The 12861-nt window shown below is 36.2% G+C and overlaps 1 protein-coding gene across 1 annotated transcript; it reads left to right on the top strand.

Moving 5' to 3' along the window:
- Nucleotides 1-8984: 8984 nt before the first annotated feature.
- On the top strand, nucleotides 8985-9895 carry LOC141588510 (uncharacterized). Its single transcript, XM_074409950.1, has 2 exons — nucleotides 8985-9725; nucleotides 9767-9895. The coding sequence occupies exons 1-2, from the start codon at nucleotides 8985-8987 to the stop codon at nucleotides 9893-9895; spliced, it is 870 nt and encodes a 289-aa protein (XP_074266051.1).
- Nucleotides 9896-12861: the final 2966 nt, after the last annotated feature.

Genomic DNA, 12861 nt, shown 5'->3' with positions numbered 1-12861 from the left:
AAATCATAACGAAATACTACTATTTGAGATATAATCAAATAACCAATCTACTTTCCCCCTTTCTTAATACGTTGTCTTCTTTTACCTAAAGTTTTTTTAATATGTTTCATTTGTATAATTGCATAATATTTTGTTCATATAGCCTATTAGTGTATATGTATTATTGCATGGTTTATTATCCTCTCGTAAATAGATGGTTTCTAGGATTAATGAACTAATTATGGTTGTGCAGGAAATAACAAGTATGGATTGAAGGCTTAAGAGAATTAATCAGATACTTATTGAAGCATAGATCATGGAACAGCCAAGGGCTAGCACAGACCCTTACAATAAAAAGGCAAACAAACAAGGAGAGGAGCACTGAACATGAACCACGCAAAAGACACCCAATTTCACCAAACGACACCTCCCAAGACCACCGCCATACAAGCAAAAGGCCGGACAAAGGGACGACAAAGACAAAATACAAGAGACACAAGAACACAATAAATAGGCCAAACCAGGGGTGGGGGGAATGGGGGGATCACCCCCTAGGTTACAAATATGGTTTTCGGTGACAGGACAAGGGTACGGAGGGACGGGAGTCCGACACAGTTGGAGTCCGAACCATTTAAATGAAAAGAAATTCCGACCGATGGGTTGACCGCTAACAATCGTCGTGGTTAAACAAATCCAGTGAGTGACGACCCAAACCAAAAACTCAATAGTTGTTGTCTGGCTATTCACCTCACTCGGCCACTCCATTCTTCTTCTACAACCATTTAGAACGTATTTTCCCCAATTAAACCTGCAAAATTCAAACTTGTTGCATTCCAATTGCGACATATTGATTTTTATGAATATTTCTTCAAAAATCAATCAAATTAATTAAATGGCGTCGGTATCAGCTCTCGCGAAATACAGGCTAGTGTCACGTTGATTTCGCCACTGATTCATAAAGACCTCGCTTACCCACATTAGCGACAGACGAGTTGAGACGACGATGTACCACACTTCGCACTCCAAGGTGAACCGCAGACGGGGATAAGAAATAACGACGGTAGGGGAACTCGATCCGCCGGAGATGAGCAAAGACATCGCCTCATCTCCGACGGACAGCCGGTCAGCAGAGGAGCGAGGGTTTCGGGTGGTGGCTGAATGTGGTGGATTAGGTTAGGGTTTTGATTTGGGGGGTTTTTAATTTGGGGGTAATTACACTTCTAGATGAAGAAATTTTGTGTAATATTTCATTTGTAATTAAAATATTATCACCAATATTCCTCCCAGGAACAAAATGAAAACGAGCCATGAATATAACATGCACTCATAAGTGTGCTCGAACCATTGGTGGATTTATGAAAGCGGATCAAAATAATTAAAAAAAAACGTATTAAAATAATCTATATATTTTGGTTTGTTATATGTACGAATGAAGAATTTTCGCGATTAAAATAATCCTTCATAACTTTGTCAAGGCTTTCGCAACTCTTAGAATTACCTGGGAAATAGGGATACTATTTCTGCTGATCTTTATTCCTCGTATAATCCCCTCCTTCTCCATACGTAGAATGTTTAACGAGAGAATTTCCGTGCACATAACAAAAATATAAGGGGAAATAGGATCGCTCTGACGAAGGCCGCAACTCGGGTGGATACGTCTTGAAGGAACTCCATTTACCAGAATTTCATAAGACACCATCGTGATACACTTCATAATCAGCTGAATGAAATTAGGAGGGAATCCCATCAAGAGAAGTGTGCCTCTGATAAAGTTCCAGTCCAACCGATCATAGGCTTTACTCATGTCAGCTTTAAAGGCCATCCTACCCATCATACCACTTCTAGATGAAGAAATTTTGTGTAATATTTCATATGTATTTAAAATATTAACCCGATTGTTAAAAATAAAAGTATGGAGTATTCTATTTATTGGTTTAGCAATCTCCAATCTCATTCAAAATTAATAGTCATGTCTTTATATTCAAAATAATTATACGTAATACAGAAGTAATATTTTGTAAATTAGATAGATTGAAACTTTTTTTGTGCAATCTCTAATATAGTTTTTTGCCTTTTTTTTTTACTTTCAGGTGCTACATTCAACATATATATTCTTATTATGCCTCGAGATGCTCATATTAAAAGTATATGGTATAGAAGTGGTAATAGTTTATCCGACCCTAAAATATGAAAGTTTAATACTTTCTATAATCGAAAGTGATAGTACTCTTTCAATAATATTCTTTTAGAAAAGTTGCATTCTTTTTCTACGCAAATCACATGATAACCATATAACTACTCTAATCTGATGGTATCAAATCCCGAGTCCACGATAAACATCAGGCAATGTCTTCCATGTACATACAACTTACAAGAAGCATTCAGACTATAAGAAATAATAGTTAAAATGAAATAATCACACAATTTTACTTTTCAGATATAATTTTGCAGCGGAAGTAAAAACGATATATAAAAGGATATGAATTAGCTGTGAAAATCTCGCAAGACCCCTCAACTAAAGCTAGGATATGACGTGAAGAAACTCTCCTCCCTCGCAAAGAACTCGAAATTGAACACGAATGGTGGCTCTCACCTCGCAAGGATCGAATCACACTAAAATATCAACCTCGCAAGGAAGAAATAAAGAACTTATAACTCGCAAGCTATAAAACACACAATATATAATTTCTTTCTAAAACGGAAATGTATTGTTCTACATACGTAGCACAAAACCAAGGTACAAAATATGTAATTTGGTTATGAAAAGTACAAAAGTCATAAAATCCTTTTGTATAGTTGCTTTTTGATAATCATCAAAAAATTTTAGGAACCATGTCCTGAAAATTTCCCATCTGGGTAGCTTAAATTCTTCTTTAATCTCATATCTAGCCTCAGATCCGAAACTAAAATCTATTATAGAAGTTTTTCTATCCATTACCAAAACTAAAACTCATTTGAGACATAGTCTCAACATTCTCTTCATTAGAATGTCCCCTTAATATGTTATCTCTATGGAGTTTAAATTCATCCATTCTAGGTTCCTTAGGATCATCAAGAGATCTCGCAGAATTATACCTAGTAAGCCTAGAAGGGCTATTACTAGTTCTTCTTAGCAGTCTATTAGTTTGATTATTACCAAAGTTTAAAGTAACAGATCCATCACCTGTCTGTGTTACATCTATCAGATCTGTGTAAATAACAGGTTTAGGTGTCATAGCCCTTTCAATTTTCCAATTTTCAGGAAAGGATATTTCTTTCCATTTAATCCTTCTTCTAGTTGTTATATCAGACTTATGAAAATTAGTCTCTATGACAATAGTTTCATTAATTGGTTTATCAGTCAATTTACAACAAGGATTCAGGGTATATAAAGGTTTAAAGTATATTCTATAACATATACAAATAATTTCAGATCCTTGAGCATAGTTATAACCATGTGTTTTAACGTTTAATGTTAACGCATCTAATATATTATCATCACTTAAAGACAGTGTTAAATTTGGATAGACATCAAAATAAACTGGTCCATGAGCCAGACTTGATTTTATGATAACCATGATTTAGAACCTTATAAAAAGTCAGATCACAAATTTATTCATATTGGCCTGGTTCAAGTGGCTTTTAAACCACTAACCTTAGAAGGTCTACCTGAGAGCTTTATAGCAGCTCTAAGAGATGGAAGAAATTTGGGTTGGAAAAAATCAACCCCTCTCTCTAGCTCTCCCCCTCTCTCTCTTGTAAAAAACCATCTCCGTTAATCAATAAAATCCTATTCTAAGCACAACCTTTGATTTTGTAAGTATTTTAATTATGTACTTTTATTTTCTTTTTTCTTTTATCTTATTTATCTTAAGGATGAGCCTTATAGGCAAAATCCTTTGTGTTGCACTATGTCTTACTAAACCGATTGATTAAAGGTACCATGGTAATAATATTACAAATGGTGATGGTGCTTTGATACTCTGATATGGTCCGGCTGATAGTTTGAAATTTTGTTACTACCAGTTATTATATTCTCTTAGGTCCGTTCTGTTTGCCCGTTATGCCGAAAGATAGGCGATTCGGGTGTTGTGAAGTGGGCATTGAGTTATAATAAATGATAGTTAACTTTTTTTTTTTTGTAAAAACCTTGACCTATCTGGCTAGATATTGGTGTATGTTGAGCTCCCTTTGTTATATATATATATATATATATATATATATATATATATATATATATATATATATATATATATATATATATATATATATATATATATATGTATGTACATACATATGTATGTATATATATATATATAGAGGTAAGATCTAATGAGTCGACCACTTCCATTGAGTCCATAAGTCCCTCTAAGGGCCATTGGATGGACTAAATGGAAGGTTGAGATGAATTTGATTAAAGGCCATTAAAAAGAAAAGGAAAAAAATGTGGATGGTTGGATTGAGATGGATGGTTGAGATTGAAAATTACCAAAAAAAATTACCACTAATCAAATTTCTACACACTAATTAATTTTTCTTTCTCTCTCTAGCCCCTAATTAATCAGTTTTGAGTTTTAGATTTCAGAAGTGTAAATGTAATGTTGTATGAGTTTTACAAGTGTAAATGTGACGGAAATATAATTTTAACATTTTACAAGTGTAAATGTGAGGTTTTACGAGTGTAAATGTAACATTTTAAAAGTGTAAATTTGATTTTTTGTGACGGAAATTTTGAATTTATATAATTTTAACATTTTACAAGTGTAAATGTGAGGTTTTACGAGTGTAAATGTAACATTTTAAGAGTGTAAATTTATTTTTTTGTAACGCAAATTTTGAATTTATATAATTTTAACATTTTACAAGTGTAAATGTGAGGTTTTACGAGTGTAAATGTAACATTTTAAGAGTGTAAATTTGTTTTTTTGTGACGGAAATTTTGAATTTATATAATTTTAACATTTTACAAGTGTAAATGTGAGGTTTTACGAGTGTAAATGTAACATTTTAAGAGTGTAAATTTGATTTTTTGTGACGGAAATTTTGAATTTATATAATTTTAACATTTTACAAGTGTAAATGTGAGGTTTTACGAGTGTAAATGTAAACATTTTAAGAGTGTAAATTTGATTTTTTGTGACGGAAATTTTGAATTTATATAATTTTAACATTTTACGAGTGTAAATGTAACATTTTAAGAGTGTAAATTTAATTTTTTGTGACGGAAATTTTGAATTTATATAATTTTAACATTTTACAAGTGTAAATGTGATGTTTTACGAGTGTAAATGTAACATTTTAAGGGTGTAAATTTGATTTTTTGTGACGGAAATTTTGAATTTACATAAATTTAACATTTTACAAGTGTAAATGTGATGTTTAACATTTTAAGAGTGAATTTTAATTGTAAAGGGATGAGAGAGAAACTAGAGAGAGAAAATTCTCTATTTCTGCGTTAGCTTATTTCTGAAGCAACTATGGCTCGAAATTAGAAAACATCTAATAATCCTTCTTCTTCATCGTCTAATTCATCAAAAAAAACCCAAAAAAACGTTGATCATCGTCCTAATAAGGGGAAAACCCCACGACATCTTAGATTTTCTTCTGAAGATTTCGAATCTGACTTGGAGTCCATTATTGAGTCTGAGGAGCATGAGGTTGTACCAGAACCGGAGAAGTTGAACGTGGTGGAGGAACCAGTTGCAGCTCAGCCCATACTTCGTCTTACTAAAGAGGATGTTGCGGGTGAGATTGGCTACTGGTCTACCTCTGTCATATGTTATATACTAGGTGCTAACCCTCCTAGCTCTGTTTTGTCTGGTTTTATTAAACGTGTTTGGCAAGGTTATGGAGTTGATAAGATTGCGTTTATGCCGAATGGACTTTTCATTGTGCGATTTAAAACAATGGAACAGCGTCAATCGGTTCTGAATAATGGTCACCTAACATTTGATAACAAACCTGTCATAGTCAAAGAATGGACACCTGACATGGAATTGATTAAGCATGATGTTCAGTGTGTTCCTATTTGGATTAAGATGTTTGGTTTGGATATTAAGTTTTGGGGGGAGGACTGTTTAAAGAAGATTAGCAATCTGGTGGGAAATTATGTTAAGAGTGATGATGCTACTAAGCATAGGAATTTTCTGAGTTATGCTCGAACCATGGTTGAGGTTAATGTGGGTCAGGTCTTCCCATCTGAGTTGGTGTTTACAGATGAGAATGATAAGATTCACACTATCAAAGTGGTTTATGATTGGCTTCCAATTTCTTGTGCTTCGTGCAAGGGGATTGGGCATGCTACTGAGAAATGCAGGAAGGGGGAAGCAAGGCCTCTGGTAAAGAAAGTCTGGAAACCTAAGGTGCAACAACAGGTGCAGGGTCCTATGGGACATGGGCGACCACAGACTAAGGGTTTTCAGAAGCCAGTCCAGAAGCCTGTGCAGAAACCTGTTCAGAAGCCAGTTCAGCAACCTGTACAGAAATAACCAAGTCCTGGGAGTGGGTTGATCACACCAGTGATTGTTAAACCTACTGTGGATCAATCCATGCCTAGAAGGATTCTCACTCGGTTGATGAGGCAGGATTCTGGTGGGAAGAGGACTTTCACTCCAGGAGGGTTGTCTATTATGGAAGCTTTGACTCAATCCATTCAAAAGACAAGGCTTAGAATTGTTGAAAAAGGGGAGTGCAGTAAGTTGGTTGGTGATAATGGGTAGTTGTGGTTTTTGGAATGTGCGTGGTTTGAATAGTCCTAATAAACAGTATGAAATAAAAAGGTTCTTGCATAATAATAAAGTAGGACTGTTTGGGTTAATTGAAACTAAAATTAAAAGTAGTAGATGGAATAAAGTTAAGACTAGCTTATGTGATGATTGGGCTATTTGCACCAATTCTAGTATGCATAGAGGAGGTAGAATTTGGTTAATCTGGGACCCTGCTATGTTTATAGTGGATGTGCAGGATGTTTCTGACCAAACTATACATGCTGAGGTCCAGGATAAACTTAGATGTAGGAGTTTTTGGATAACTTTGGTTTATGGGTTTAATAAAGCTCATGAAAGAACTGGTTTATGGAATAGCATTAGGAAGTACCATAGGTGTGTTACAGGGCCTTGGCTTACCTGTGGTGACTTCAATAATGTACTGGATGCTAATGAAAGAATAGGAGGAGCTGCAGTTACCAGAGCTGAGATTGTGCCCATGGCTAAGGTTATTCACGAGTGTAATTTACATGATCTCAAAGGGAGTGGGTCATTTTATACTTGGAATAATAAGCATGAGCATGGTGGTAAAATTTATAGCAGAATTGATCGTGTGTTGATTAATGATGATTGGATCAATATGTATCCTGATAGTGTTGCTAATTTCCTCCCAGAGGGATTGTTTGATCATTGTCCTTGCTTGATTAATTTTGAGATGCAAATGGTTAGACGAAATGCTGCCTTTAAGTACTTTAATATGTGGGCCTTGGCCACGAATTTTGAGGAGGTAGTTAGAACAGTTTGGAGTCAAGATGTGACTGGTACCCCTATGTTTTGTGTGGTGACCAGATTGAAGAAACTTAAGGGTGAGCTTAAAAAGTTGAATAAAGAGCAATTTAGTGACATTGAGAACTTAACTAATGTTGCTGAATTGGCTCTAAAGGAGGCTCAGACCAAACTGATTCTGGACCCTCTTAATGAAGAGATGTGCCAGGCTGAGAGAATTTGTGCTTCTGAGTTTGAGGAACTACAGAAAGCTAGGAGTATGTACTTGAAACAGAAAGCTAAAGAGGCATGGGTGGCTGAAGGTGATGAGAATACTGCGTATTTTCACTCTAGTATCAGGAAGAGAAGAAGTCAGAATAGGGTTTATAAGATAAAGGATATGCACCATAATGTGTGTAACTCTACTGATGAAATTCAAGCTGCTTTTGAGGAGTTCTATAAGGCTTTGCTGGGTGACTCAAAGGGGGTTTGCCCTGTGAATAAGGTGATTGTCAGAAAAGGGAAATGCTTAACTGAGGACCATAGGATGAGTTTGTCAGCACCTCTGTCTGATAAGGAGATAAAGGATGCTATGTTTGATATTCCTGGGAACAAGGCACCTGGACCTGACGGGTACAGTAGCCAGTTCTTCAAAGATACTTGGCACATAGTTGGGACTGATGTTTGTAGGGCTGTTAGGCATGTCTATACCAAAGGGAGGATGCTGAAACAATGTAACAATACCATCCTCACTCTCATTCCTAAGGTTGTTATCCCTGACAATGTGCAACAATTCCGTCCTATTGCCTGTTGCAACACCATCTATAAGTGCCTTGCTAAGGTGGTGTGCAATAGGCTTAGGGACATTCTACCTGATATCATCAATCCTGCCCAAAGTGCGTTTATAAAAGGAAGGGATATAGTAGGGAACATTCTTATTTGCCAAGACTTGATCAGATTGTATAAAAGAAAAGCATGCTCACCTAGAATGCTCATGAAATTGGATTTGCAGAAGGCGTATGACTCAGTGGAGTGGGTATTTGTACATGATATGCTGGATGCTCTTGGTTTCCCTGCACAGATCATTGAGTTAATTATGCAATGTGTGTCTACACCATCATACTCTCTTGCTATGAATGGTGAGGTGTTTGGTTTTTTCCCTGGAAAGAGAGGATTGAGGCAAGGAGACCCACTGTCTCCTCTCCTTTTTACTCTGTGCATTGAGTATCTGAGTAGGATTTTGATGGTTGTGCAACAACATGATAAGTTCAGGTTTCATCCTCTATGTAAAAGCATTGGATTATCTCATTTATGTTTTGCAGACGATCTCATTATGTTCTGCAAGGGAAATAGGAAGAGCATAGAGCTTATGATCAATGCTTTTGACTATTTCTCTAAGGCATCAGGACTGCAACTTAACAGGGATAAGTCAAGCTTCTATTGTAATGGGATGGAGCCTAGTCTGATTAAGGAGGTGAGAGATTACAGGGGATGAAGAAGGGGGACGTCCCTTTCAGGTATCTTGGCATAAATGTTTCCTCTAAAAGATTGTCAGTGATGGATTGCAACTGTTTAGTGGAGAAAATTGTTGCTAGAATAAGAAGTATTGGGAATAGGAAGTTATCATATGCTGGAAGGCTCGTGCTCATAAAAGCTGTTCTGAGCACTCTCCACTCTTATTGGGCAAGGATATTCATATTGCCAAAAACAGTTTTAAAACAAATTGAGGCAGTATGTAGAGGCTTTCTATGGCATGGAGCTGAACAGAGGGATGGACCTGCCTTGGTTGCGTGGGATAAAATTTGCACACCTAAGCAACAGGGGGGTCTTGGGATTAGAAAGTTGTATGACTGGAATGTTGCAGACATTGGGAAGTACGTATGGTGGATTGAAAGCAAAGCTGACCACTTATGGGTCAAATGGGTACATTCCGTTTATATAAAGAGCAGCCTATGGGAAAGTTATGTACCTACTCTGAATAGTAGCTGGACCTGGCGCAAAATTTGCCAGGTTAAAGAGATTCTGAAACCTTTACTTTTCCACAGTCAGAGGGGGCATGAGTATTCTGCAAAACAAGGATATGAATGGCTCAATCCTCGTGGAATTATGCTTCCCTGGGTTCCTTGGGTGAATATTAAGTGGATGGTTCCAAGACATGCTTTTCTGGTGTGGATTGTTGCCCAGCAGAAATTGCTCACCCAGGATCGTTTACAGAAGTTTGGCATGGTGCAGTCTAATGTGTGCTATTTATGTGGTGTTGAGGAAGAGGATCATGAGCATATTTTCTTTCAATGTCAAGTATAGTGAGTCATGCAGTCTAAACATCACGGTGGTGTAAGGTGGAGCCGCCAGCAAAGGCAGTGTATTACGTGGTGGTTGCATTGGAGAACTCGTTCTACTTGCAAGAAGAAGGTGGTGGCAATGATAATAGCAAATTTTATGGCTTTGATCTGGTGGTGCAGGAATAGCAGTAGAGTAGATGGTCTGATGATGAGGCCAGAGATGGTTGTGAGTATGATTTGTAATGAGGTGATTGCAAGAGTTGTTCAATGTCGTATTAGCAGTAGGCATAGGAACACACAGGCTTGGCTAGATGAAATATGTAATGGTAGGATGGTCATGGTGTCTAATCCTTGAAATGTTGTAATAGGGTATCTTTTATTCTATAATGAAAGCTTACATTTTCCCCAAAAAAAAAAAAAACATTTTAAGAGTGTAAATTTGATTTTTTGTGACGGAAATTTTGAATTTACATAATTTTAACATTTTACAAGTGTAAATGTGATGTTTTATGAGTGTAAATTTAATGTTTTAAGAGTGTAAATGTAGTATTTTAAGAGTAAATTGGTCCTTTGAGTGTAACTTTGGTCCTTTATAAGTGTCAACTTTGTCCTTTACGAGTAAAACTTTAGTCCGACTACCAAAAAATGCCACCATCATCGTCCTTCCCCACCAACTCATATCCACAAAAAATATGAGTGCAAATTTATATAATTTTAACGAGTGTAAATGTAAAGAAATACAAGTGTAAATGTAAAGAAATACGAGTGTAAATGTTAAGAAATACGACTGTAAATGTTAAGAAATATGAGTGTAAATTTAAAGAAATACGAGTGTAAATGTGAGGAGATACAAGTGTAAATATAAGAGAAATACGAGTGTAAATGTGAGGAGATACAAGTGTAAATTTAAATAAAAACGAGTGTAAATGTGAAGAAATACAAGTGTAAATGTAAAAATTATAAGTGTAAATGTAAAGAAATACGAGTGTAATTGTAAAGACATATGAGTGTAAATGTAAAGAAATATGAGTGTAAATGTAAAAAAATATGAGTATAATAAATATATTTATTAGATCTAGAATAAAAATCATGATAAAACAACATCAACAACACTAGATCTAATAAAGAGAGATTGAAAAAAAACATCTAACAAAAATATAACATTAAATCTAATAATAATAACAATAATAATAAACATAACACTTTATTGTTGAAAAAAAAAAAAAAAACACAAACAAAAACAAAAACGACAACAAACACAACAACCACCACCATTTATTTACACAACTCTCAACTACTGTCAGATCTACTCTCAAATCTTTAAAAAAAAAAAAAAAAAAAAAAAAAAAGGAAAACGAGAAACAGAGAAAGAGATAAACGAGTGCACACACTACACTAGACACGAACAAAGCATAAAAACCCGACATGGGTGAGAGGAGAGAGAGGTGGCGGCAAGGAGTGGTGCGTGGTGGTGCGTGGTGGTGCGGCGTGGTGGTGCATGAGCAGTGCGGCCCAGATCTGCAAAAAAGAGTGGCGATATGGTGGTGTCGGGTTGTGACTTGCGAGAATGGCGGGTAGGGGTGGTCGGTTGGTGAAAGGAAGGGAGTTGGTTGGGCTGTTTGAGGCGTGGGGCTCGGATCTGGAGGTGGTTGTGGTTGTGGTTGTGGTTGTCGTGGGGTGGTGGCGAGTTAGTGGTGGTTGTCGTGGGGTGGTCGTGAGGTTGTGGTGGTTGTCGTGAGGTATTTGTGGTGGGGTGGTCGTGAGGCAGTGGTGGTTGTAGTGAGGTGGTTGTGGTGGATCTGAAAAGGGGCTGCGTTTTTTTTTTTTTTGAATTGATGGTGATGGTGGTGGCGGTGCTGCTAGTTGGTGAATGGCGGCAGTAGAAAAAGGTGGTGGTGATGTGCGGTTGTTGTGGTGGCGGTGCTGCTAGATGGTGACGGGGCAAAAAAAGGTGGTGGTGATGTGCGGTTGTTGTGGGTCACGACAGGCAGGGGGGAGGAGGCACAAATGGAGGTCGGGGCTGGGGTTGGGTGGTGGTGGGTGAGTGAGGATGAGGAGGGAAATTTTTTTTTTTTGATTTTTTGAATTTTTGGGTTTTGGAATTGTTTTGGTTTTGGGGGGTTTTTAGAGAGATGAGTGGGAGGATAATTGTGTGATAGGAGAGAGAAGTGGGTGGAAAAAAAAGGGTTATATAGTGAAATTAGGGGGTTGATTAGTGTGGTAGTGAGAGAAACTGATTAATTAGGATTGATCCCCTCCATTTAGCATTAATCCCTCCCTTTTTTCCTTCAATCTCAACCCTCCATCCTATCTTTTCAATGGCTCTTATGAGGACTTAGGGACTCAAAGGTTGGAGGTGGACTCACTTGATCCTTCCTCTATATATATATATATATATATATATATATATATATATATATATATATATATATATATATATATATATATATATATATATATATATATATATATATATATATATATATATATATATATATATATCATATGAGTCATGTTTACGTAATGTCAAGAAAGTATCGTGGCTAACATGAGACAAGTGTGTATATGTTTTGTTGGTAATGTCAATGTGGAGTGATAATATGTCGGCTTGTGTGATAGCAAAATTGTGTTGTGGGTGAACTTCGGGGACGAAGTTCCTTTTAACAGGGGAAGAGTAATGTCGCAACTGAAAAATGACGTATTTATAGCAATTTTATAGTATTTATATGCCATTTGGTAGTATTTTAAATGGTTGTATGGATAATTTTGCAGTGGTTATTGTGTAATTGAGTAGAAGTTTATAATTATTGAATAGAACAGCATGTGGTTATATAAAGCATGTTGTTATATCTTATTTATAATTAGTTGTTCGTTATGTCGTCATGAGAATTGGATGTTAGTAGCAGTAGTGGAGTTGCTATTAGTAGAATTGTATTGTGTGGTTGTTATAATAGAGTGGAATGAATAATGTGTTGTTGTAAATCAGTATTAGGACCGTTGTTTTGAGTGCTTTGTATCTGATAATAGTTGTTGGCAAGTAAGTGATGAAGGAATACTCTAATAGTTGTGTTGGTTTATATTTGAGCAATATCATGTAATAAGTACAAGTGATAGTCGAGTTAGTTGTTCTTGTGGACAATGTGTGTTTAGCG

Source organism: Silene latifolia, chromosome 6 (genome assembly GCF_048544455.1).
Source record: "Silene latifolia isolate original U9 population chromosome 6, ASM4854445v1, whole genome shotgun sequence".
NCBI classification, from domain to species: Eukaryota; Viridiplantae; Streptophyta; class Magnoliopsida; order Caryophyllales; family Caryophyllaceae; genus Silene; species Silene latifolia.
The sequence above is the reverse complement of the archived record's forward strand: the minus strand, read 5'-3'. Positions and strand labels throughout refer to the sequence as shown.

Bases quoted from the DNA above. Each gene is read 5' to 3' on its own strand.
- LOC141588510 (XM_074409950.1), top strand. From the start codon at position 8,985: ATGGATTGCAACTGTTTAGTGGAGAAAATTGTTGCTAGAATAAGAAGT. The intron at 9,726-9,766 runs GTATAGTGAGTC...CGGTGGTGTAAG, and splicing joins ATATTTTCTTTCAATGTCAA to GTGGAGCCGCCAGCAAAGGC.